Below are 24712 nucleotides of genomic sequence, written 5' to 3'. Positions count from 1 at the left end.
GTCTCTCTTTGTCCCCAGGCTGGTGTACAGTGGTGCAATCTTGGCTCACTTCAACCTCTGCCTCCTGGGTTCAAGAAATTCTCCTGCCTTAGCCTTCCAAGTAGCTGGGATTACAGGCACTCACCACCACACTCAGCTAATTTAGCTGAGATTTTATTTATTTATTTATTTATTTATTTTATTATTATTATTATTATTATTATTATTTTTTTTTTTTTTTGAGACGGAGTTTCGCTCTTGTTACCCAGGCTGGAGTGCAATGGTGCGATCTCGGCTCACCGCAACCTCCGCCTCCCGGGTTCAAGCAATTCTCCTGCCTCAGCCTCCTGAGTAGCTGGGATTACAGGCACACGCCACCATGCCCAGCTAATTTTTTGTATTTTTAGTAGAGACGGGGTTTCACCAAGTTGACCAGGATGGTCTCGATCTCTCGACCTTGTGATCCACCCGCCTCGGCCTCCCAAAGTGGTGGGATTACAAGCTTGAGCCACCGCGCCCGGCCAATTATTATTTTTTAAAGACGGGGTTTCACCATGTTGGTCAGGCTGGTCTTGAACTCCTGACCTCAGGTGATTCGCCTGCCTTGGCCTCCAAAGTGCTTGGATTACAGGCGTGAGCCACCACGCCCAGCCTATTTATTTATTAATTATTATTGTTATTATTTTTAGATGGAGTCTTGTTCTGTCACCTAGGCTGGAGTGCAGTGGCGTGATCTTGGCTCACTGCAAACTCCGTCTCCCTGGTTCAAGCAATTCTTCTGCCTCAGCCTCCTGAGTAGCTGGGATTACAGGTGCACCACCATGCCCAGCTAATTTTTGTATTTTTAGTAGAGATGGGGTTTTACCATGTTGGTCAGGCTGTTCTTGAACTCCTGACCTCGTGATCCACCAGCCTCGGCCTCCCAAAGTGCTGGGATTACAGGCCTGAGCCATGGCGCCCGGCGTAGCTGAGATTTTTATGGAGTCCTTTATGTTTACCATTTCCCCTCCCTGGGTAAGGCTGCTTTTCTCTTCGGGAGCTGGTCACCTGCCTCTCCCCACTGATGACCAGTGACCTGCACCTTGGTCTGGTGAGGCCACTTCTGTCCACCTGTGTCTCCTCCGGCTGCTGCATGGCAAGTCCCCAGGCCGATTCCCTTCTGCCGGCATGGTCCTAGCCAAAGTGATGTTCCTGAGAAAGGTGTGGTCGACTGTAGCTGTAGCAATGCCTGGGTCAGGGGGTATTTCAGAGCTCGGAAGAGATTACGGAGGTAAAGCACAGGGCTCCGGGTAGTCCTTGTTGGAAAGAAATAGAATGAACCAGGTGGGAAGCTGGAAGCCAAACAAGTGTGTGGTCTTGGTTTTTTGTTTTTTTTTTCTTGTTTTTTTCTTTTGAGACAGAGTTTCGCTCTTATTACCCAGGCTGGAGTGCAATGGCGCGATCTCCGCTCACCGCAACCTCCGCCTCCTGGGTTCAGGCAATTCTTCTGCCTCAGCCTCCTGAGTAGCTGGGATTACAGGCACGCGCCACCATGCCCAGCTAATTTTTTGTATTTTTAGTAGAGACGGGGTTTCATCATGTTGACCAGGATGGTCTCGATCTCTTGACCTCGTGATCCACCCGCCTCGGCCTCCCAAAGTGCTGGGATTACAGGCTTGAGCCACCGCGCCTGGCCGGTCTTTGTTTTTTCTTTATGAGATGGAGTCTTGCTCTGTTGCCCAGGCTGGAGTGCAGTGGCGCAATCTCGGCTCACTGCAACCTTCGCCTCACTGCAACCTCTGCCTCCTGGGTTCAGGCGATTCTTCTGCCTCAGCCTCCAGAGTAGCTGGGACTACAGGTGCACGTCACCACACCCAACTAGTTTTTGTATTTTTAGTAGAGAAGGGTGGTCTCTGGACCAGGCTGGTCTCGAACTCCTGACCACATGATCCACCCACCTCGGCCTCCCAAAGTGCTGGGATTACAGGCATGAGCCACCGCACCCAGCTGGTCTTTGTTTTATAGATGGAAACCTAAAGCCCAGAGATGGAAAGTCACTTCCTCAAAGTCATGAAGCAACATAGAAACTGTTAGCTTCATTCTCATTGGTTGGTCATTCATACATTCATTCAGTACATATAAACAAAGTGCCTAGGTCATGCATGGTGGCTCACCCCTGTAAATCCCAGCACTTTGGGAGGCCGAGGGTGGTGGATCATCTGAGGTCAGGAGTTGGAGATCAGCCTCACCAACATGGTGAAATTCCGTCTCAACTAAAAACAAACAAAAAAAGTTAGTTGGGTGTGGTGTCGCATGCCTGTAATTCTATCTACTGAGACAGGAGAATCGCTTGAACCTGGGAAATGGAGGTTGCAGTGAGCCGAGATCGCACCACTGCAGTCCAGGTTGGGCAACAAGAGCGAACTCTGTCTTAAAAAAAAAAAAAAAAAAAAAAAAAAAAAAAAAAAAAACCCATTAGCTGGGCATGGTGGCGCGTGCCTGTAATCCCAGCTACTCAGGAGGCTGAGGCAGGAGAATTGCCTGAACCCAGGAGGCGGAGGTTGCGGTGAGCCGATACCGCGCCATTGCACTCCAGCCTGGGTAACAAGAGCGAAACTCCGTCTCAAAAAAAAAAAAAAAAAAAAAAACCCAAAACACAAAAAACTCCCCCCAAATTAGCTGGGGATGGTGGTGCCCCTGTAATCCCAGCTACTCAGGAGGCTGAGGCCGGACAGTCGTTTGAACCTGAGAGGCGGAGGCTACAGTGAGCCGAAATCACTCCACTGCACTCCAGCCTGCGTGACAGAGCAATACTCCGTCTCAAACACACTGACACAGACACACACACACCCCCACCAAAAACAAAGCACCTATTCTGTGCCAAGTATTGTTTAAGGGCCAATTTTTTTTTTTTTTTTTTTTTTTTTTTGAGACTGAGTTTAGCTCTTGAGGCCCAGGCTGGAGTGCAAGGGCGCGATCTCGGCTCACCGCAACCTCTGCTTCCCAGGTTGAAGCGATTCTCCTGCCTCAGCCTCCCGAGTATCTGGGATTGCAGGCATGCGCCACCACCCCCAGCTAAATTTGTATTTTTTGTTAGTAGAGACGGGGTTTCTCCATGTTGGTCAGGCTGGTCTCGAACTCTCGACCTCAGGTGATCCACCCGCCTCAGCCTCCCAAAATGCTGGGATTTACAGGCATGAGCCACCGTGCCCGGCCAGGCCCCAAGATCTATAGCTACACAGTGGACCGCATGTCTGACGGCTATCCTATAAAATTATAATACCCAATTTTTACGGTACCTTTTCTATGTGCAGACACACAAGCGCCTACATTGTGTAACCGGACGGTAACGTGCTGCACCGCTGTGTGGCCCAGGAGCCCCGGGCCACCTTCCAGCCCAGGTGTCAGCAGCCCTGCCACGTAGGTGTGAGTGAGTGAGTGGCTGTTGGCAGGATGACGACATCGCCTGAGCACGCTGCTCAGATGGTATCATTGTGGTTAAGCGAACGATGGCTGTGGCGAAACAAACAAACAAGCAAACAAAGACCGCCTGTTCTGAGTGCGGAGCTTTATTATTCTTGGCGGTAATTATGATGAATTGTTAGCTACGTTTGCCTCCAGGGTAGAGGTGGAGAGGTGATCCCAATTAGGGGGTGCCCCAGAGACAGCGCTTGTCTCCAAAGCCCCCACTCCTCCCTCAGCCTCCGCTCCATCCGACCCCGTTCATATCGCTGGAAAGTCCCACAGAGTTCCTGTGGATACTCCCAAAACGAAACGGCGTCAACGGGGAGGGAGGGAAAGAGACAGCGGTCTGGGAGGGAGAGAGACTGAGGAGCCCTTTGTAGCCAGGTAGAGCTGTCAATAAAGTTTTGTCGCCTTGGCAACCGCAGGCCTCGCGGGGCGGGAGGGGAGAGGGCCGGCGGTGCGCGCGCATTCCCCGCCTCCCTCCCGCCCCGCTCTGGCTTTCTCCCTCCTGCTGCTGGAGCTTTCCTCTGGGAAAGAGAATAGGGAGGCCGCGACTCTATGGTGATGGACAGAGGCCACAGCTAATGGAAAGAGGAGCTGTCCCAATGCCAGCCAATCACATACGAGTACCGGAGTTGGCAGAGCCCGCCCTCTCTCCACTTGGACCTGAATAACCCGACCCAATCCAAATTTCGCCCGGAGCGACTGCGCTTTCGGCCAATGACTGCGTCCATTTCGGGTCGCGGTGGGACAGGAGGCGGGACAAGTCTCTAGGGCAGCGGCTGAAGGACAGCGATGTGAACCACTGGCAAGAGTTCGCGGCGTTTGACGGCAGCGGGGGCGTGGCGGGTTTTTATATGGGCACTGACGAGAGCCGGGCGGGGAGGGGAAAAGTAGGGCTTGGCCAATGAGAGCGCCGTGAGCTTCATAGCAACGGAGAAGTGGCGGCGGCTTTGGCCAATAGATAGCCTTAGTGGCCTTGGCGGGGCGGGCCCAGCGATCAGATGGGAGGTGCGGCGACAGTGTTTGACGAGAGCTGAAGGAGGCAGTGGGAGGTGGTGGTGGTGGTGGTGGTGGTGGTGGCAGCGGCGGCGGCGGCGGCGGCGCGGGCGTCTGAGGAGGAGGAGAAGCGGGTGAGGGGCGGCGCGGGGCCCGACCTCTGAGCCCCCCTGACGGCCCCAGCCCCGCGCCGCCTTGGCTTCCAGTTGCCCCCTGCCCCGGCTGCCCCCCACCCCGCCCGGCCCCTCCTCGTGTCCAGGCGCCCACGTCTCCTGTCCCCTCGCCAGGCCTCGGGCTCCGCAGCATCACAGCCTCCTCCCTGTGCTTCCTCACCCGGGCCTCTGCCTGACCCCCTTTTCACGTCCACCGCCCTCCCTGCACCCCCAGGCCGCCTCCTGCACCTCCTAGGGCCTGTCCCTGATCTCACCCTCCAGGCCTCTTCCTGCACCCTCAGGGCCCTCCCTGCACCCCCAGGCCGCCTCCTGCACCCTCCAGGCCGCTTCCTGCACCCTCAGGGCTTCCCTGACCCCTTTCTCACCCCTGGGACCTCCCTGCACCCCCAGGGCCAATCCCTGCCCTCCCCTCACCCTCCAGGCCTCCTCCTGCCCTCTCTAGGTCTCTCTGTCCCTCTCCTCGTTCTCCCTGGACCCTGAGGTCGGCCTCTGACCCTCCAGGTCCCTTGCCCTGGGCTTCCACCGCCTGCCCAGGCCCTTCCCTAGGGTCCCTCAGGACCCCACCGAGCCCTGTCTGGTTCCCTGGGTCTCTGTCCGCCCTCTCAGGGCCCTCACCCACTGGCCTAGGCACTTTGCCGTCCCTGGACTGCCCTCCTCCCCACGGGTCCCCCGTCTGGCTCCTCCCTGGGTCCCTAGGCCTTCCCCCGGCTCTGTCCTTCCTGGCACCTCTGAGCACCCCCAGGCCCGGCTGCAGCCTTCTCCCTCCCACGGTCCCCTGCCGTCCCCACCAGTGTGCGTCTCTGCCCTTGCCCCCAGCCTCCTTTCCAGCTCCCCCGCCGTCCCTGGCGCCCTCCTGCAGCGCCCCCTCTTTCTCCCCCGCAGCCTCCCAGTGCGTTCCCGACCCCTCTCCCGCCGTCTCTGCAGCTCCCGCTCCTTGCCCTGCCCAGTCTCATTTTATCCCGGGCGCAGATGAGCCTTGGGCGACCTGGTGCGGGGACACGGCGGGCCCTCTGTCCGCGTTAGGGTTTTGGGTTGTTTTCTTCATCTCTCTGTTCTTTCCTTGCTCCTGTTTAAAAAAATTTTTTTGTAAATGTTGACCTGTGCTGCCTCGCCACCCCTGCTTTTGTCCTCTGAGTCCCCCTCCCCTGGAATCCTTGGAGAGGGAGCAGGTGCTGGGATCCCTCCCCCTGCTCTCCCTCCCCTCACCCCCCTCGGGCTGCCTGGGGTTTCACCCGGAGCCTCCTGACCACTCCCGGAGGCTGCCGGGGAGGCAGGGGGCGGAGACCGAGGCAGGGCCGCGGAGCGGGTGGAGGGCGGGACCTCCGGCTGGCGGGAAGCTTTGACTTTTCCTCCTTGAGGGCTAGAGGTGAAGCCGCTCCCCAGCGTGCTAAGCCTTTAGGGTGATCCTGGCTGCCAGTCAGCCTTTCCTGGGCCCGTAGAGTTGTGTGTGTGGAGGGTGTCTCTGTGCACATGGCCAGGGTGTCCGAGTGTGTGTGAGTGCCTGGGTGTGCCTTGTGCCGTGTGCACGTGGGGGTTGTGTGTTTGGGGGGCTGTAGTCTGCGGTGCAGGAGAGGGGACAGAGACGCTAAGGTGATGACTGACATCACTCCGGGTTTCCCCACTCTCAGAAGTACTTGCTGGGTTCCATCTTTGCCAACAGCCTGGCAAAGTCAGCACTGCTTTTCTCCCCATTTTGCAGATGAGATCCTGGGGCTCGCTGGCATCCCCCACCACTTCTGAGTAGCGCAGGAGTGGAGTCGGCACCAAGACAGGCTCCCCACGCCCACCTTGCCCTCACCTGCCCCTGCTCTCTGCCAGAGGCAGCATGGTCCGAGGGGCACCATGGGGCCCGACAGAGTGACAGCACGAGAACTGTGTGAGAACGACGACCTGGCCACCAGCCTGGTCCTAGACCCCTACCTCGGTTTCCGCACCCATAAGATGAATGTCAGGTGAGGCGGCCTGGGGGCGAGGGTGGGCCTGAGGGGTCAGGACCCCTCCCCTTGTACCACGGCCATCCCTCAGCCCGCTTCTCAGCCTGCTCCTCCCCTCAGCTCCAAGTGGGGGTTGGGGCCGGGGCCCAGAAAGGCCCTGGGACCCAGGCATGCCCTCTCCCCCAGCCCTGTGCCCCCCCTGCGGCGACAGCACCACCTGCGCTCAGCGCTGGAAGCTTTCCTGAGGCAGCGGGACCTGGAGGCTGCGTACCGGGCCCTGACGCTGGGAGGCTGGATGACCCACTACTTCCAGAGCCGGGGCCCGCGGCAGGAGGCTGCCCTCAAGACCCACGTGAGGGAGCCCTCCCCTCCCCCGCCCTCGCCGCGTGTCCTTCCCGCTCACCCGGCCTGGCCCCACCTGGCAGATGCTCTAGAGCCCCTCAGGGCAGCCCCTGGGGCCCCCTGACTTCCTAGCCCTTGGGACCATCTGAGGCAAGGCTCAGAGAATCCTAGGAGAGGAGAGTTGGGGGGCCCCTCTGAGATGGAGTCCAACCTCTTCGTTTGACAGATAAGGAAACTGAGGCCCCCAGAGGGGACGTGAGGCCCCTGAGACCACACAGTGAGTCAGTGGCAGAGCAGGCCTAGAGTCCTGGAGAGAGAGGGCAGAAGATGCCCCTGCCCCGCCTCCTCACCCCCACCCTCACCCTCACCAGGTCTATCGCTACCTCCGAGCCTTCCTGCCGGAAAGTGGCTTCACCATCCTGCCCTGCACGCGCTACTCCATGGAGACCAACGGGGCCAAGATAGTGTCCACTCGTGCTTGGTAAGAGGGCAGGACGTCCTCTGGGTCTCCTCGGGGGGATAAGAGAGCCCCGTTCATAGACAGGCCAGCCAGGGAGAAGAGAGGTGCCTGGTCCTCTGGGCATCGTAGGAGGGTGTCGGGGCTAATCCCACAAGACCTTTGTGGCTACCCTGGTGCTGCTGAGCAGGAAACCCCAGATGTGACCCCAGGGTTCCTGGGGCTTCCAGGAAAGAAGTAGGCTTCTGTTCAGGCTGTCCTTACCTCGTCGTGACCGGAGCCCCCACCATGTGTTAGAAACCCCTGAGTGCGGTGAGGAGACCCTGCCCCTGCAGGGTTCACAGTCCGGTGAGGAGGTGGGCTGCAGACAAGTCAGCATGCAGCTGCTGGTCCCAGCTGGTCCCAGCTCATTCCGGAGGTGCTGGGAATGAGAGTGGCTCCCACGGCGAGGCTGCCACTGAGGGGAAGCACCGGGCTGAGTGTCTGGTGGGGCGTGCAGAAGGAGGTCTTGGCAGGAGGCAGTTGGGGCAGGAGGTGCCGTGAGAGCGAAGGGAGGGGATGGGGCTGTACCTGCTGTGTCTGTGCTATCCTGAAGGCTTTCAGCCGAAGGGTCCTGTGAGGCTGTGGGCTGGAACAGGGAAGCTGACCCAGGCGGGAGGGAAAGAGAAAGATGGAAGAAGAATCAGTCAGCAGCAAACAGCACACGGGAGCCCCTGCTTCCCGGGTGCCTCTGAGCCCCAGTTCCCCCCCCCCCCCCGCCATGCATTGCTCACAGCCCTGCCCCCTGGCCTCTCGGCAGGAAGAAGAATGAGAAGCTGGAGCTGCTGGTGGGCTGCATCGCAGAGCTGCGGGAGGCAGACGAGGGGCTGCTGAGGGCCGGCGAGAACGACTTCAGCATCATGTACTCTACCCGAAAGCGGAGTGCTCAGCTGTGGCTGGGCCCTGCCGCCTTCATCAACCATGGTGAGGGGCAGGACGGGTGGGGCCAGGTGGGGCTGGAGGGGTGTCGTGGGAGGGCTCTGTGACTGGGCCGCGGAGCTCACCCACCTCTCTTCTCTCTCTTGCCCTGACCGGATCCAGACTGCAAACCCAACTGCAAGGTGAGACCCTGGGACTCGGGAGGAGTGGGCCTTCGGGAAGGATGGTACCTGCAGCCCAGGGCAGGGGGCTTCTGGTCAGTCAAGAGCCAAACGCTGTCCCATATCCCTGTGGCTTCCCACCGACCCTGGAAGGGGCAGAATGGGTGTTTGGTCACAAGGCTGCTGCAAAGGAGGAACGGGCTCCAGCTTGGCCACTGCTGCCTGGCTTTTTTGTGCAGTCGAACTGGAACCCTGGCTGCCGGCTGCTGGCCATCTTTCTTCTCTGAAAACCAAGCTGGGAGCTGTGCAAGTTTGAGCAGGGAGTGTGGGGACAGGGAGGCAGGGCCCTGTGCTAGGGGCCCCCGGCCTTGCAGGGAACAACGCAGGCCACTGTGGTGGCAAGAGCAGGGAGGCCAGAGAGCCCTGGACTCAGGATGGTGTCTGTCCTGTGGCTGGGAAGTGGAGGGAGGGAGGAGGGTCGGCTCCAGGAAGGCATTGAGGGGCACCCTCTGGAGCGCAGACGTCGGTGGGGCACCCGGGGAGGCACGACAAGAGAATCCAGGTCTTTGGCTCCAAAGTCAGAACTGAGGTGGGGCCCTGGCTATGCCGCCCTGGCTGCCCTGGCCATAGATGGGGCTGCTGAGGATCTGCCCAGGGGCTCTGCAGGCTGGGCAAGTGTGCTGGAGGGTTTTGGACAGCGAAGTCTGGGCTCGGTCTGGCACCACCCACAGACACTGTGGGGATGGAGTCAAAAGGCAGCCCTCAGAGACGCTCCGCAGGGCGAGTTGCACCAGTTACCTTAGCACAGGAGAGGGCAGCCAGCTTGACAGCGATCCGGATCCATCTGGCTTCACAGAAGCGATGCCATGCTGGGCACTGATGGAGAAGCAGCAGAATTTCCCTGGGAAAAATTGGGGGCAAAGGAGGGCATCTAGCAGGACATGGCACACCAGAGGGCTGGGGGTGCCCAGTGACGGCTTTGGTTGGGCAGCAAGGCCTTGTGGCCTGGGCCAGGGTGCCACATACTCCCCCCAGGGTGTATAATGGGAGGCTTGGTTTTTAGATCACCCTGGAGGCCCAGGTGCAGGAGGCTTGGCAGGAAGGGGAGAGGCTGGAGGCAGGGTGGCCACAAACAGGTGAGGAGGGGCTAACCCCCCAGGGGTCGCAGGGATGGGAGGAAGACGAGGATGCAGGAGGTGGCACACTCAGGAGGCAATGGCTGGTTGCGCTGGGGGCCGTCAGGTAGGCAGGTGGCGAGGCCACTCCCAGGCAAGTGTCAGGCTTGAGTGGATGGGTAGGTGGACACTTAGGTGGACAGTGGTCATACCCCCTCCTAGACAGGGAACAGGGAGGGACGTGTGGCTGTGTGGGGCCCGGGAGGAGCCTGTGGAACAGCACCTGGGTGAATGATCCCAAAGGCAGGGCCAGAGCACACTTGGATTGGGCTGCGGAGTGGAGGCATAATGGGAGGTGGCCTTGCAGGCAGAGGCCGGGCCTCGGCGGGGAGCAGGCAGCTGAGGAGGGGAGGGGATTGGGTGTGGCAGAGGAGGCGGGGCTTGGCTTGAGACCACAGGGGCTGGAGGGAGTGGTCACCACTGCTGGCACTGCACACTGCCAGAAGGTCAGGTTAGATCATCCTGCTGCAGGGAGGGGTGGAAAACAGCCAGTGGGTGGACTGTCTAGGGGCTACAGGCAAAGGACAGGCCATGGGCAGGGCAGCCACCTTGGAATGGCACTTTTTGGGGCTCAGCTGTTGCCCCATTCCAGGAGAGGACACTCAGGGCCCGGGTGCCTGGCCAGGCATGGGGAATGGGTCAGTCCAAGCCTGGGCCCAGGTCCTGGCACTGAGCAGGCTTGGCCCTCAGTTTGTGCCCGCAGATGGGAACGCAGCCTGCGTGAAGGTGCTCCGGGACATCGAGCCAGGGGATGAGGTGACGTGCTTCTATGGAGAGGGCTTCTTCGGTGAGAAGAATGAGCACTGTGAATGCTACACCTGTGAAAGGTGAGGGCTGGGGAGAGGCGGGGGAGTGAGGGGCGGTTCGGCACAGGCTGTCTGCCCCAAGCGTCTGGGGTCCTTGAGCCCGGAAATGCACCCTCGGGGCCCATCCCTGAGTGTGTCCAACCCCAGCATTGAATCTCCCCTCTACCTGGCCTCCCCTCCCCTCCACCCAGCCTCCCCTCCCCTCCACCCGGCCTCTCTTCCCTCCACCCGGCCTCCCCTCCCCTCCACCCAGCCTCCCCTCCCTCCACCCAGCCTCCCCTCCCTCCACCCAGCCTCACCTTCCCTTCACTCGGCCTCACCTTCCCTTCACTCGGCCTCAGCTCCCGTTCACCTGGTCTCCCAGGAAAGGTGAAGGAGCTTTCCGAACGAGGCCTAGGGAGCCTGCGTTGCCACCACGGCCCCTGGACAAGTACCAGCTACGTGAGACCAAGCGGCGGCTGCAGCAAGGCCTGGACAGCAGCAGCTGCCAGGGCCTGCGGGGCCCTCGGGCCTGCGCACACCTGTCCTCACTGCGCCGGGACCCATTCTGCGGTGAGCGCCCCTCCTGGCCGGCCCGGCAGCCCCGCCCCCGTCCACTCCTGCTCAGCTGTCTCCCATCTCCTGAGCTCTGCCTGGGGTGGGCAGTTCTGCCTGCAAGCTCCTCTGGGAAGTGCGGGCCGGAGCTGCCTCGTCCTGGGGGTACCTGCTTGCGCTGACTTTGTCTCTGTGTTTCTCCTCCCTGCCACCTGGGCCTTCACAGCTGCCTGCCAGCCCCTGCGCCTGCCACCCTGCAGTGCCCGCCCAGACACCTCTCCCCTCTGGCTCCAGTGGCTGCCTCAGCCCCAGCCCCGAGTGCGGCCCCGGAAGCGCCGACGCCCCCGGCCCCGGAGGGCCCCAGTGCTGTCCACCCCCTACAATGCCCGAGTCTCGCTGCACCAATGGGGAGGCTGTGGCCCCCACTGCCGCTTAAGAGGAGAGGCCTTGGTGGCCCTGGGTCAGCCTGCCTGCACCCACTGGGGCCCCCAGCATGACTGGCACTGGGCCCAGCGCTATGGGCTGCCTTACGTGGTGCGTGTGAACCTTCACCGCCTGGCCCCAACCCCACCAGCCACCCCAGCCCCTGCTGGGACCCTAGGCCCCCCCATCCTGATCCCAAAACAAGCCCTCGCCTTCGCCCCTTTCTCCCCACCCAAGCGCCTACGGCTGGTGGTCAGCCATGGCTCCATCGACCTGGATGTCGACGGTGAAGTGCTGTGACAGATGAAGTGCTGTGACACACCGGACGGGGATGCCCAGCAGGGAGGGAGCGTCTCTCTCCTAGCCACCCCAGGACCTCCAGAAGGAGCCCTTGGGCCTTTGTGAGGGAGCTGACCCTTGACCCCAGCACAGCTCTGACCCTGGAGCAGGGTTGGTGTGGATACCCCCAGGGAGCTGACCCCTGACCCTTTGTGACTGCTGACCCCTGAGCCACCCCCACCCCCACAGGGAGCCCTGGCCATTTGCTGCCCTCCCCACCCCTGCCCTAGCCTCAGGACTGCAGGAGCCACTGACTCCCTCAGCCCCTTCCTCCCCAGAGAGCAAAGCCATAGGGGGCAGGGGCCACCCATGGCGTCTCCCCAGAAGTCCAGGCCTCAGGAGGAGGTAGAACTGACCGAGGGGTGGCACTTCCCAGAAACTGCCCCAGGAAGGGGACTGGGTTCGCTCTCAGCTCTGCAACTGTCTGCGGTAGGGGGAAGGGTGGGGGATGTCTGGAGGCACGTCCTCCTCACCACCCCCATGGGTCTCAGGGAGGCCGGGTGCGACCTCATCTTTCTATGGTGCTATCCCTGGTGCTATTGGGGTGGGGGGGGCTCCCTCCCCTTCCCCCACACCAGAAAGGGGTATGTTGGGGGATTGGAAGCACTTGAACTTTTTATTTTATTAAAACCTTGTTATAAGTAGCACTCTTGACAGTTTTCTGTTTTGGCTTATGTTTTGAAGGGATGTCAGGAGGGTGAGACCCTCAGCTGTGCTGGGGAGAGGGGAGGAGGCAACCCGGGCCTGCAGCGCTGAGAGCTGTGGGAGAGGGATTTGAGGGGTGACGGACTACAGAGGACTGAGTCTGGAACCCTGTCACCATTCAGGCTGTGCTTGTAAAAATGCCTTTAGATCCTGAGAGGCTGAGGCGGGCAGATCACGAGGTCAGGAGATTGACATCATCTTGGCCAACATGGTGAAACCCTGTCTCTAGTAAAAAATACAAAAATTAGCCGGGCGTGGTGGTGCACACCTGTAGTCCCAGCTACTCAGGAGGCTGAGGCAGGAGAATTGCTTGAACCCAGGAGGTGGAGGTTGCAGTGAGCTGAGATTTTGCCACTGCACTCCAGCCTAGTGCCTGGCGACAGAGCAAGACTCTGTCTCAAAAAAAAAAAAAAAAAAAAAAAAAATTAGGTTAGTTTCAGCTATTTGGGAGGCTGAGGCAGGAGACTCACTTGACCCCAGGAGGGAGAGGTTGCAGTGAGCCAAGAGTGTGCCACTGTACTCCAGCCCAGGTGACAGAGCAAGACTCAGTCTCAAAAAAAAAAAAAGGCCGGGCATGGTGGCTCAAGCCTGTAATCCCAGCACTTTGGGAGGCTGAGGCGGGTGGATCATGAGGTCAAGAGATCAAGACCATCCAGGCCAACACGGTGAAACCCCGTCTCTACTAAAAATATAAAAAATTGCCGGGCGCGGTGGCTCAAGCCTGTAATCCCAGCACTTTGGGAGGCCGAGGCGGGTGGATCATGAGGTCAAGAGATCGAGACCATCCTGGTCAACATGGTGAAACCCCGTCTCTACTAAAGGTGCAAAAAATTAGCTGGGCATGGTGGCGCGTGCCTGTAATCCCAGCTACTCCGGAGGCTGAGGCAGGAGAATTGCCTGAACCCAGGAGGCGGAGGTTGCAGTGAGCCGAGATCGCGCCATTGCAGTCCAGCCTGGGTAACAAGAGTGAAACTCCGTCTCAAATAAATAAATAAATAAATAAAAAATTAGCTGGGCATGGTGGCGCGTGCCTGTAATCCCAGCTACTCAGGCGGCTGAGGCAGGAGAATTGCCTGAACCCAGGAGGCAGAGGTTGCGGTGAGCCGAGATCGCGCCATTGCACTCCAGCCTGGGTAACAAGAGCGAAACTCCGTCTCAAAAAAAAAAAAAAAAATGCCTTCAGAGCCAGTAAGCAGTTCTCCCATTGTCCAGGTGAGGTCAACAGGGTTTAGCAAGCAGAGTAACTTGCCCAAGGCCACATGAGGACTTCAGGGCCCTTCTTGAACTTCTCAATCAGGTGTCCCCCCACACACATACCTCAATCCAAACAGAGAAGCTGGCGGGGGCCTGGCTGAGTGGGGATGTGGGGCTGCCCAGCACACCAGAGCTGGGCCTGGGGGAGGCAGCGCTGATGGGCTTTCCTGCATTGCAGCATCTTGGGCTTTGTTGTGAGACCAGGATGACGAATCTTGTTTCTTCAGGTCCAATCCGGTATCTGGATTTTGCCAGGACATCTTAACTCTCCGTGTAATCTTGTTTTGCAAAAGGAAATAACAGTGGCTGATCGCAATCCCTGTGTGGGTAACCCCCCCATATAGTCACCAAGGAATGAGAGCTAAGCAGAACTCTGGCACAGTTAGGGCTTGAGGAATATCTCACTTTATAGTGTTACTACTCAGCTATTTCCTTTTATATAATCCTTTACATAATCATATATTAGTTTATAGAAATAGGGCTTGAAGAATCCCCTTATATAATCCTCTCTCTACATAATCATATAATAGTTGATAGTATGAGTGCCTAAAGAATATTTCCCTACATATATACCTATAATTATATCTTAGTTCATAATCGGAGGAATGCCTAGAGTGGACACAGTGCAGAGCATGAATTAAGGAATAAGCAGCTTATAATAGGAGGAATGTCTGGAGCAGACACACTGCAGAGCATAATTTAAGGGAAAACAGTTAGACCAGGACAAGAATCCATGGCCCAGGTGGCAGCGTTCAGTATTGTAAAGATACCCGCTGTATAGCAGGCTTGGGGCGAGAGCCACTCCTCCTGATAAAGGAGTTGTAGGACCTTGCTCCAGTTCCCGTGGAAGGCTGCCCTCAGACCCGCAATCCACCTTGGTGACCGTGAACTTTATCAGCTCTTGCTACTGTGCTGCTTGAAAAGCATCTTCCCATAGAACCCATTGGAAGCTGCCAGAAGGTGGCGGTAGCCTTGACAGCTCTGTCGCTGCTATGTGACTTAAAGCATCCTCCTATAAATCTTCTTAGAATTAGTTTGCCCATAGATAAAAGTATAGCACACTGTACCCTCTTCACTGTGCATGGCCCACCTTCAAGCCTCGGTGACCTAATGGGGTGGACCCCTTACTACACATGGCCCTTGCCTTTGTGGGAACGGGCCCCTTGCTGTGTACTGTCCAACTCCTGGCCTAGGTGCCCTAATGGGGGTGGACCCCATGTTTTATTGCTCACGACCCTATCACTATCCTTAAAGATGATTTCACTCACTGCCCTGCCCCCTAACCCATACACAATAAATATTCATGCTTCTGGACATTTGGGGCCTCGCCTGACTCCGCTTATAGGTGGCGTGGCCCCCTGAGCCCAGCTGCGCTTTCTTTGTACTTCTGTGTCCTGTCTCTTTATTACTCGTATTCTGCGCCTCAGCACAGCCTAAGGCTCACCCCACGACCCTGTGGGGCACTCAGCCCTACATCTGGCTCCCAGCTTGCCCTCCATCCCTGGTTCCAGGTTTCGCCAGCATCTCACAGACAATTTTCTCACTGGGGCCACAGAGCCCATCTCACTTGGGCAGCTACAGGTCACCTGCTGGCTCCAGGCCCGCCGTGTGCAACTCCACGTCCGCCAGCCTTGAACAAGCTTACCGTGGAGGTGGATGAGGCTAGGCTGCAGATACCAGGAAGCCCTCCTTCGCCCTGGTGGAGAGGGGACAAGCGGTGGGCAGGGGGAGGCCACAGTGAGACCCATGTGAGCACCTGAGCAGTGGGCCTGGGAGGTGGGGGCAAGGGAGCTGTTGAGAACAGGTAAAACCTTGTTTACTTTAAAACACATTTATATACATTGGATAATATGGCCTGTACTATTTCTTTTACAGGGAGAAAATTCCTCTTTGTTACAATGCAAATCCTGCCAAACCCTGTTTTCTTTCTCATGTTAAAAGTAGGGAGGGACGGAGCTCCAGGTCATCAAATGGCAGAGATATGGCTCCTGTGGCAGTCCCCAAGGATGTGTCTCTGAATGAGCCAAAGCCATGCCGTTCCTTTCTTTCTTTCTTTCTTTTTTTTTTTTGAGACGGACTTTCGCTCTTGTTACCCAGGCTGGAGTGCAATGGCACGATCTCGGCTCACCGCAACCTCTGCCTCCTGGGTTCAGGTGATTCTCCTGCCTCAGCCTCCTGAGTAGCTGGGATTACAGGCACGCACCACCATGCCCAGCTAATTTTTTTTTTTTTGTATTTTTAGTAGAGACGGGGTTTCACCATGTTGACCAGGATGGTCTTGATCTCTTGACCTTGTGATCCACCCGCCTCGGCCTCCCAAAGTGCTGGGATTACAGGGTTGAGCCACTGCGCCCGGCCTTCTTTTTCTTTTTTTTTTTTTTTTGAGACAGGGTCTCCCTCTGTCACTCAGGCTGGAGAGCAGTGGCGCCAGCTCGGCTCACTGCAACCTCCGCCTCCTGGATTCAAGTGATTCTCCTGCGTCAGCCTCCTGAGGAGCTGGGACCATAGGCACATGCCACCACATCAAGCTAATTTTTAAATTATGTCTCACTACGTTGCTCAGGCTGGTAGTGAACTCCTGAGCTCAAGCGATCCTCCTGCCTCCACCTCCCAAAGTGCTAGGATTACAGGTGTGAGTGAGCCACTGCACCTGGCCTTTTGTTTCTGAAATTCAGGTGCTGTTGCCACAGCTGTTAGAGGACAGCAAGCAGGGATTGTTAGCTGAGGATTCATAGGCAGACACTGGAACTTCTAAGAGCCTTCTGAAATCTTGTCTTAAATGTTGAGAGTACATATTCACATGCACGTTTTTTTCAGGGGATTCAGAGCATTCATCACAGTCTCACAAGTTTCTGTATCCCCCCCAAAACCAAAAAGGGCTAAAAACGAGTGGTGTGCCACGCATGGTGGCTCAACGCCTGTAATCCCAGTACTTTGGGAGGCTGAGGCAGCTGGATCGCCTGAGGTCAGGAGTTAGAGACCAGCCTGACCAACATGGAGAAACCTCATCTCTACTAAAAATACAAAATTAGCTGGGTGTGGTGGCAAATGCCTGTAATCCCAGATACTCAAGAGGCTGAGGCAGGAGGATCGCTTGACCTGGGAGGTCGAGGTTTTGGGTGAGCCAAGATCTCGTCATTGTACTCCAGCCTGGGCAACAAGAGCGAAACTGTCTTAAAAAAAAAAAAACAAAAAAAAAAAAACTGGCCGGGCGCGGTGGCTCACAGTGTAATCCAGCACTTTGGGAGGCCGAGGTGGGTGGATCACGAGGTCAAGAGATCGAGACCATCCTGGCCAACATGGTGAAACCCCATCTCTTTTTTAAAAAAAACAAAAAACTGGCAATGGGGCTTCCCAGCCTCCGCACTGCTGCTGTGCTGAGCTGGTGTTTCTGGGCGGGGCCTGTCCTGTGCACTGCAGCAGCTGCCGTGAATCTTCACCCACTAGATGCCAGGAGCATCCCTCCATCCCAGCCAAAAATGTCTCCAGACACTGCCTGACGTCCTCATGGGGACTAAAGTTAGACTCTGGCTTGATCTGGACATCACCGGATGGTGGAGGTGGGGAGACACCAGGACCACAGTGAAACGTTCCCTGTCCTTACAGCGTGGATGGTCAGGACAGCCTTAAAGAGCTTGGGCGCTATCAGGGTCATCTTGCCCATACAGACAGGAGCTGCCTGGACTACTGACCTCTGCTGGAGGTCCTTCAGCTATCGGGGACAGAGCCTAGCAGGCTGCCTGTGTTTCCACCTTGAAGCCTAGCTTCCATGAAGTTTGAGGCATTTGTGCTGGCACTACCCAGCTGGCAGGACTTGGGGGGCATCCTGGTGGAGCTGGGGCCTGGGGTCGTGAGTTCACCAAGGGGGCTCAAGGACAGGAAGAAACAGTGGTGGCGGGGGGGTCCTCTGGTTGAAGCCTGGGCCTGAGAACCCTGCCGTACACATGGAGGCCAGAGCAAGAGAAACAGAAGGAACTCAGAGGCTGGTGGCTGTAGGTCGAAGTGGAATGAAGTGTTTTTGTGGTTTTTTTGTTTTGTTTTGTTTTTTTTGAGACGGAGTTTCGCTCTTGTTACCCAGGCTGGAGTGCAATGGCGCGATCTCGGCTCACCGCAACCTCCGTCTCCTGGGTTCAGGCAATTCTCCTGCCTCAGCCTCCTGAGTAGCTGGGATTACAGGCACGTGCCACCATGCCCAGCTAACGTTTTGTGTTTTTAGTAGAGACGGGGTTTCACCATGTTGACCAGGATGGTCTCGATCTCTCGACCTCGTGATCCACCCGCCTCAGCCTCCCAAAGTGCTGGGATTACAGGCTTGAACCACCACGCCCGGCCAAGTTTTGTGTATTTTTTGAGACAGACTCTCACTCTGTTGCCCAGGGTGGAGTGCAACGGCGTGATGGCGGCTCACTGCAACCTCAGCCTCCCGGGTTCAAGCGATTCTCCTGCCTCAGCCTCCTGAGTGCTGGGATTACAGGCGAACGCCATCACTCCCAGCTGTTTTTACTTTTTAGATAGTGTTTCTCCATGTTGGTCAGGCTGGTCTTGAACTGACCTCATGGTCCGCCCACCTCAGCCTCCCAAAGTGCTGGGATTACAGGTGTGAGCCACCACACCTGGCCCTCCCACTTTTTTTTTTTTTTTTTTGAGACTGAGTTTCACTCTTGTTACCCAGGCTGGACTGCAATGGCGCGATCTCGGCTCACCGCAACCTCCGCCTCCTGGGTTTAGGCAATTCTCCTGCCTCAGCCTCCTGAGTAGCTGGGATTACAGGCACGCGCCACCATGCCCAGCTAGTTTTTTGTATTTTTAGTAGAGACGGGGTTTCACTATGTTGACCAGGATGGTCTCGATCTTTCGACCTCGTGATCCACCCGCCTCGGCCTCCCAAAGTGCTGGGATTACAGGCTTGAGCCACCGAGCCCGGCTTTTTTTTTTTTTTGAGACTAAGTCTCACTCTGCTGCTCAGGCTGGAGTGCGGTGGCGCGATCTCGGCTCACTGTAACCTCTGCCTCCCAGTTTCAAGCCATTCTCCTGCCTCAGCCTCCCGAGTAGCTGAGATTACAGGCACCTGCCATCACGCCTGGTTAATTTTTATATTTTTAGTAGAGGCAGGGTTTCACCACATCGGCCAGGCTGGTCTCAAACTCCTGACCTCAGGTGATCTGCCCATCTCAGCCTCACGATTACAGGCGTGAACCATGGTGCTCAGCCAGAAGGAAGTTTAACGAAACAGGAAATACAACTAGAGCTGACTTGGGTGCCTGGCAGTAGAACTTCTGTCAGACTTTGGCAGGCAGGCAAGGCCCTGGCCAAGCACTCGCCACCCTGACTCCGTGTCTCCCTGTGAGGGAACTCTATGACCTTTTATTCAGCAAGCTAGTCAATCAGATGCCTCCCAGAGCTCCAGGACTGGTTTATGGGATCGCCCCTGAGCTGTCTGTCCTGCTGATCAGTTGTCTCTATGGCTAGAGACACCCCACACACAGAACAGCTGGGCCAGACCCCATTCTGCTTTCTTTTTTTTTTTTTAGACGGAGTTTCGCTCTTGTTACCCAGGCTGGAGTGCAATGGCGCGATCTCGGCTCACCGCAACCTCCGCCTCCGGGGTTCAGGCAATTCTCCTGCCTCAGCCTCCTGAGTAGCTGGGATTACAGGCACGCGCCACCATGCCCAGCTAGTTTTTTGTATTTTTAGTAGAGACGGGGTTTCACCATGTTGACCAGGTTGGTCTCGATCTCTCGACCTCGTGATCCACCCGCCTCGGCCTCCCAAAGTGCTGGGATTACAGGCTTGAGCCACCGCGCCCGGCCCGACCCCGTTCTGCTTTCTAGGTTTTCATATTGCCATCCTCCCCACAACCCTAGGAAGCAGAGGTGTCATGATTATGTCATTGTTACCAGATTTCAGATGAAAAGACCACAGTGTGGAGGGGCCAGGGAACTTGTCTCAGGCCACATGGTTAATAAGCTTCAGGTCCTAGACTGAACTCCTTCTCAGAACTGTTCCGCTCTGACACCTTCGGGATGGGAAAGAGGGAAACCCAGAGAGGTGGTGAAGCTGCAGCCCCTAGGAGCCAAGGGACAGTGAGCAGGGGAGGCAGAGCAGGCGGCCTTCAGGTCCATGATCTGGAGGCTGGGAGGACGGAGCAGGTTCTGAGGAAGAACCGCAGAGGGAGGGGAAAGTGGACGATGGAAGGATTGGAGAGACGGGGCTGGAGGAGGAGGAGGTGAAAGAAGAGGACAGGAGAGGGAAGCAGGAGGAGGAGGAGGAGGTTGAGCAAACAAGGATGCAGTTATTCTGGGGCGGGGACGGGAATAAGTGGAGTGGCCTTGGTTTTCTCTGAGCTGGGAGGCTGCTGAGACTGGAAGGCTGGCATTGGGGGGTCTCAGGAGGCGGCTACTGGACACCAGGGAAAGCCAGTCGAAGCACCTGGAGGAGGCGTTTGGAGTTGGCACAAGGGATGATCCATCAGGCTGGAGTCCAGATCTGGCCCTGCCCATGGCTCAGGCATCAGTGGGGCAGTGGCGGCTGCAGAGGAGGTGGGAAGTGTGAGAATGTGCTGAGGTGAGGTCTGGAAGCAGTGAACTGAGGATGCGGGGGAGGATCAGGAAGGAGGAAGGAGGAAGGCTGCCCAACAGGGCAAAAATGGGTTTTAGACACTGGGTTCTGGGGAGGTCAGGAGGCTGTTGGGGCTTGCATGGGCGTGGGGCCCTGTGCCCAGGACGTTACCTGGGTGACCTCACCAGGTTAGCTCCATTCTGTGACTCAGAGAGGGGTCCTGGCCCTGTGGTTCTGCCAGCGTTTGTTCCTGCAGCTGTGCTGCTTCTGTGCAGGCGTCCAAGGCTCTGGGGATGTTGCATGTACAGGAAGCCTTCCGGGAGCTGAGTCCACACCCTGTGCCCCCACCCCATTCTCAGGTTGTGGTCAGAGACAGAGCCAGGAGGCCAAGATCTCAGAGTTGGTATCATCCTGAGGGATGGCTCGTCTAGGGTGTGCCCTGGGCAGTGTGGAGGGCAGGTGATAGGTCATCATGGGGCAGAAAGCAAGATGGAGTCCTCTGAGCTCACCCAGCCCCGCCTCTCCTGGTAATGGGTCCCTGAGCCATCTTGGTTTGCCTTGGGGAACCTGGGTTCACATAGGTCAAGAAGCTTGTCTAGAGTCACCCTCCAAGTTGTCATGATTAGTTGTTCCATCTGGGTTGAACATGGCCTCATAGGGACACTTCAGGTGGAGGTTGGGGCTTCCCCATCCTAAGAACCCCTCTGGGAGGCTGACAGCTCAGGGAGCACCAGCTGGGAAAACCAGCACCCCAAGCTGACTGGTCTCACGGCTCCCTATGTAGGACCAGGCTAGAACCTTAGGTAAGGGTCACTCCTTGGCCTGGGGAGAGGCAACACTTCAAAGGGCACCTGGAACCAGAATGCGGTTCCGTGTTACTGATGGGATAGGGGAGGAGTGAAGAATGATTCCAAGGGGGCTCTGATTCCCTAGGTGCCAGCACGCTAGCGGGGGTCACGGAAGAACCTGCAGTGATGTGTGTGGTGGGCGACTGACAGCGGCTTCTGCAGGGTGGGGGTGTGGAGCTAGCCCAGTGCATTGGAGAACTGAGCAGGCTGCTGCTCCTGGCTGTGGGTGTGGGTGTCGAAAGGGTGGACACCAGGGGACCCTGTTGGCAATAAGCCGGCTGACATGATGGGGACCTCAATGTTCTAGGAGGGAAAACGAGCCAGGTGGGGAGTGCAGTCATGATGGAGAGTAGAGAGGGAGGGATGGAGTCAGTGCTAGGTAGTTCAAAGAAGACCCCTCAGGACCTGAGATGGGATGGATCAAGGTTGGGATGGGGAAGGAGCCTGGGGAGATGGTCCAGGCATGAGGGGAGTGGGGGAAAGGCTCGGGTGAGAGGTAGGTGTGGGGCGTGGGCACTGACAGGCAGGAGAAACTTGGAACCATCTGAGTGGAACACTGTTGAGAACTGGAGACCCTGGGCTGGTAGGTAGCTGTCAACACGAGGCATCTACAGAGGGGGGATGGGAGGTCATCGGCTTCCTACCTTAGGGACCTGACTGCCGTCTCTACCTGATGGAGCAGCAGTCCTCCTGCCGCCCCTTAACAGAAAAAGCAGTGTCATCCCAGACACAGCCACAGGGAGGATCCCCCACCACCACCAAAACGCATCGCTGGCTGGGCATTAAGAAGAAACATCAGCAACAACATAACATTATTCGTGGCTTCGAGACTGGGACGTGGGGGTGGATAACCGAGGCACGGGCTCCGCGAGACAAGAAAATGCAGGGTCACTGCGTCTTCGGAGGAAGCCGCGCTCGGGCAGTCAGATTTTGCCAGCGAAAGTCCCATCCTTAATCTGCTCGTTCCAGTTCTGGACCTGGGAAGCAGGAAGGCGGGGAGCGGGACGCCGGCTCAGCCTCGGCCAAGCCCTCCCCATGCCTGGCCCGGCCCTCCCCCGCCGTCGACTCACCCAGCTGGTGGGGCACAGCGAGTTGTACACGCGGAAATAGTACTCGCAGGGCTCGCTGTTCTTCCCGCGGCGGCTCATGGTCTTGACGCAGCGCTGGTAGTCTGTGGAGGGCGGGGTCACGCCGCAAGCCACGCCCACCCAAGGACAGGCCCCTCCCCTCCACGGCTTGCTCCCTCTCAGTTCTTCCCTGCTTTGCCCCGCCTACCTCTCCCCTCGAGGTCTCCGACCCCTACTCCCACCCAGCCAGGCCCCGCTACCTCCGTCACACTGCCCCTTCTGGCCCGGCTGTGCTCCTACCTACCTCGCCCCGCTCCTTCAAGACTCGGCCCCACACCTTCCAGATCAGTCCTCGCCCCTACCAACCTCGCCGCGCCCCTCTGGGCTCAGTCCCGCCTTCTCCCGTCCAGGCCCCACCCCCTACCACCTCGCCCCGCCCCTCCCGGCGCAGCCCCTATTTTTTTCCCCGCCGCTACCAACCTCGCTCTGCCCGTCCCGACTCACCCACCCCCTACTTTTCTCGGCCATGCCCCACTGCTACCAACCTCGCCCCGCCCTTCCCGTCTCAGTACAGTACCGTCTTCTCCAAGCAAGGCCCCGCCCCCACCAACCTCGCCCCGCCCCTCCCCTCCCGGCCAGGCCCCTCCCCTTCCCGGCCAGGCCCCGCCCCTCCCGGCCAGGCCCCGCCCCTCCCGGCGCAGCCCCTACTTTTTCCCGCCGTGCCCCGCCGCTACCAACCTCGCCCCGCCCCCCAGCCTCAGTCCCGCTTTCTCCGGCCAGGCCCCGCCCCCACCAACCCACACCCTCCCTGCCTCCCACCCTAACGGTCTCCGCGGGGCTTCGGGTGGGGCTGCCCCTCCCTGCCTTCCCTCATCACAACCTGCTCCCCTAACCTGGCCGACCAGGTCTCACCCAGGAAGTTCTGGTAGCAGTTACGGGTCTGGTTCTGGTTGGGGAAGCGCGGGTCGAAGGGCGGCGTCCACCATTTCTTTCTGGGGGGCTTCTTGGTATCCAACATCCACGGAGGAGGCAACTCCTGCGGGACGGGGCGGGGACTCTGTGGGGCCGAGGGGGCGCCCCCGCTCCGACCCGTACCCCGATCCTGACCCCCGCCCCTCCACCCCACCCGTGGGGCCCTCAGCAGCCTTGATCCTCACCAGCTTGGCCACCGGATCGGCTGTGCGGTGGTGCCCGGGTGCCGCCGGCTTCTGAGTCCGCGGGGTACAGTCCCACGCGGCTCAAGTGAAACGCACCCCGCGGCCGCATTGGCTAGGACCCCCGAGCCCCAGCCAATGGGAGCCGTCGTGCTCCGCAGGCCCGGTAAGGGCGCCCCCACCCCACCCCTCGCAGCCCCAACGTCCCCTCAGGGACCCGCGCGCACACAGGCACCGAGGTGCGACCCGCTGAGTCTGAGACTCAAGCTTTAATCTCTGCGAAGTTGGGTGGTTCCATGGGCTCGCCCCCGCCCCCCCCCAATATATAAATGCGTAGCGATAGTTCTGGTCTCTGTATGACAGGGCGAATCCCCCAATGGCCTTTCAACATTCCGCTTCTGGCAGTCGGGGGCGCACAGCACCCTGGGGGCCTGTGGGGTTAGAGGAATGAGCTGCGGTGGGGTCTGGGCTCCTGGGACATCCGCCTCCCCCTCGCCCCCAGGTCTAAGGCAGGTCTCAGGGGGTACCTGGCCGAGCTGGGCTCCTCTGGACAGTTTCCGACTGAGGCTGAGCCCAGCATCCGGCTACTAAAAGTGCTGGGAGGGCAGGCTGCAGGGAGAAAGCAAGCCAGAGAGGGCTTTGGGGGACAGGGCAGTGAGAAGGGGTACCCAGGACTCTGAGAGCTGCAGGTGCCTGGCTTAGGGGAGTCTGCGTCTCCGAGAACGGGGCTTGCTGTGTGTTTGGTTCATTGTATCTGCCTGGGGCAGAGCCTGGCGGCAGCAAATGCACATTAAATAGAGGAGGAGGAATGAGTGAATCCTGGCTCTAGGACCAGACAAATAACTGGAATCTGGGCAGGTGGTTTCCCTTCTTGAACCCTGCTAAGCTTCTCTCCCTCCTGCCTGGTTAATATTAGGCCTGACTCAGGATTGTTCACACTGACAGCCAAATGTACCGAGGGAGAAGCCTGGCCAGGTGCAGTGGTGTACGCCTGCAATTCTAGCATTTTGGGAGGCAGAGGTGGGAGGACTGCTTGAGCCCAGGAGTTTGAGACCAGCCTGGCCAACATGGTGAAACCCCAATCTCTACTCAAAATACAAAAGTTAGCCAGGTATGGTGGCATGCACTTGTAATCCCAGCTACTTGGGAAGCTGAGGCAGGAGAGTCACTTGAATCTGGGAGGCGGAGGTTGCAGTGAGCCAAGATCATGCCATTGCACTCCAGCCTGGGCGACAGAGAGAGACTGCCTCTCAAATTAAAATAATTTTTTTTCTTTTTTTTTTTTTTTCTTTTTTTTTTAAGATGGGATTTCACCACATTGGTCAGGCTGGTCTCGAACTCCTGACCTCAGGTGATCCGCCCACCTCAGCCTCCCAAAGTGCTGGGATTACAGGCGTGAGCCTGTAATAAAATAAATAAAATAAAATAAAATAAAATAAAAA

The 24712-nt window shown here is 58.0% G+C and overlaps 2 protein-coding genes and 1 long non-coding RNA gene across 7 annotated transcripts; 1 reads left to right on the top strand and 2 right to left on the bottom strand.

Moving 5' to 3' along the window:
- Positions 1-3506: 3506 nt before the first annotated feature.
- On the bottom strand, positions 3507-10280 carry LOC104650365 (uncharacterized). Its single transcript, XR_005578606.2, has 5 exons — positions 9206-10280; positions 7899-8553; positions 7593-7785; positions 5581-5661; positions 3507-4536 (listed from the first exon to the last, which is right to left on the bottom strand). It is a non-coding gene; the product is annotated as an uncharacterized LOC104650365 (long non-coding RNA).
- On the top strand, positions 4492-12328 carry KMT5C (lysine methyltransferase 5C). Of its 4 annotated transcripts, none has more exons than XM_039466838.2 (9): positions 4492-4556; positions 6295-6547; positions 6716-6881; positions 7243-7352; positions 8128-8291; positions 8409-8428; positions 10273-10409; positions 10753-10940; positions 11149-12328. In XM_039466838.2, the coding sequence occupies exons 2-9, from the start codon at positions 6438-6440 to the stop codon at positions 11643-11645; spliced, it is 1392 nt and encodes a 463-aa protein (XP_039322772.2). In that variant the 5' UTR covers positions 4492-4556; positions 6295-6437; the 3' UTR covers positions 11646-12328. The 4 variants fall into 4 exon arrangements, with proteins under 4 accessions (XP_039322772.2, XP_039322773.1, XP_074242007.1 ...); XM_039466839.2 differs by having other exon boundaries at positions 10730-10940; positions 11149-11438; XM_074385906.1 differs by lacking the exons at positions 4492-4556; positions 6716-6881 and having other exon boundaries at positions 6479-6547.
- COX6B2 (cytochrome c oxidase subunit 6B2) lies at positions 12282-23394 on the bottom strand. 2 transcript variants are annotated; one of them, XM_039466840.2, is made up of 6 exons: positions 23274-23394; positions 23029-23152; positions 22120-22220; positions 21694-22026; positions 13707-13921; positions 12282-12614 (listed from the first exon to the last, which is right to left on the bottom strand). In XM_039466840.2, the coding sequence occupies exons 2-4, from the start codon at positions 23132-23134 to the stop codon at positions 21973-21975; spliced, it is 261 nt and encodes an 86-aa protein (XP_039322774.1). In that variant the 5' UTR covers positions 23135-23152; positions 23274-23394; the 3' UTR covers positions 12282-12614; positions 13707-13921; positions 21694-21972. The 2 variants fall into 2 exon arrangements, with proteins under 2 accessions (XP_039322774.1, XP_074242009.1); XM_074385908.1 differs by lacking the exons at positions 12282-12614; positions 21694-22026 and having other exon boundaries at positions 13409-13921.
- Between the last annotated feature and the right edge of the window lie 1318 nt (positions 23395-24712).

Source organism: Saimiri boliviensis, chromosome 14 (genome assembly GCF_048565385.1).
Source record: "Saimiri boliviensis isolate mSaiBol1 chromosome 14, mSaiBol1.pri, whole genome shotgun sequence".
Taxonomy (NCBI): Eukaryota; Metazoa; Chordata; class Mammalia; order Primates; family Cebidae; genus Saimiri; species Saimiri boliviensis.
This window is presented reverse-complemented; position numbering and strand designations above follow the sequence as displayed.

Bases quoted from the DNA above. Each gene is read 5' to 3' on its own strand.
- KMT5C (XM_039466838.2), top strand. From the start codon at position 6,438: ATGGGGCCCGACAGAGTGACAGCACGAGAACTGTGTGAGAACGACGAC. The intron at 7,353-8,127 runs GTAAGAGGGCAG...GCCTCTCGGCAG, and splicing joins ATAGTGTCCACTCGTGCTTG to GAAGAAGAATGAGAAGCTGG. The intron at 8,429-10,272 runs GTGAGACCCTGG...CTTGGCCCTCAG, and splicing joins ACTGCAAACCCAACTGCAAG to TTTGTGCCCGCAGATGGGAA.
- COX6B2 (XM_074385908.1), bottom strand. From the start codon at position 23,134: ATGTTGGATACCAAGAAGCCCCCCAGAAAGAAATGGTGGACGCCGCCC. The intron at 22,221-23,028 runs GTGAGACCTGGT...CGCCCTCCACAG, and splicing joins CTGCTACCAGAACTTCCTGG to ACTACCAGCGCTGCGTCAAG. The intron at 13,922-22,119 runs GTGAGTCGACGG...TTGCAAAACAAG, and splicing joins CGCTGTGCCCCACCAGCTGG to ATTACACGGAGAGTTAAGAT.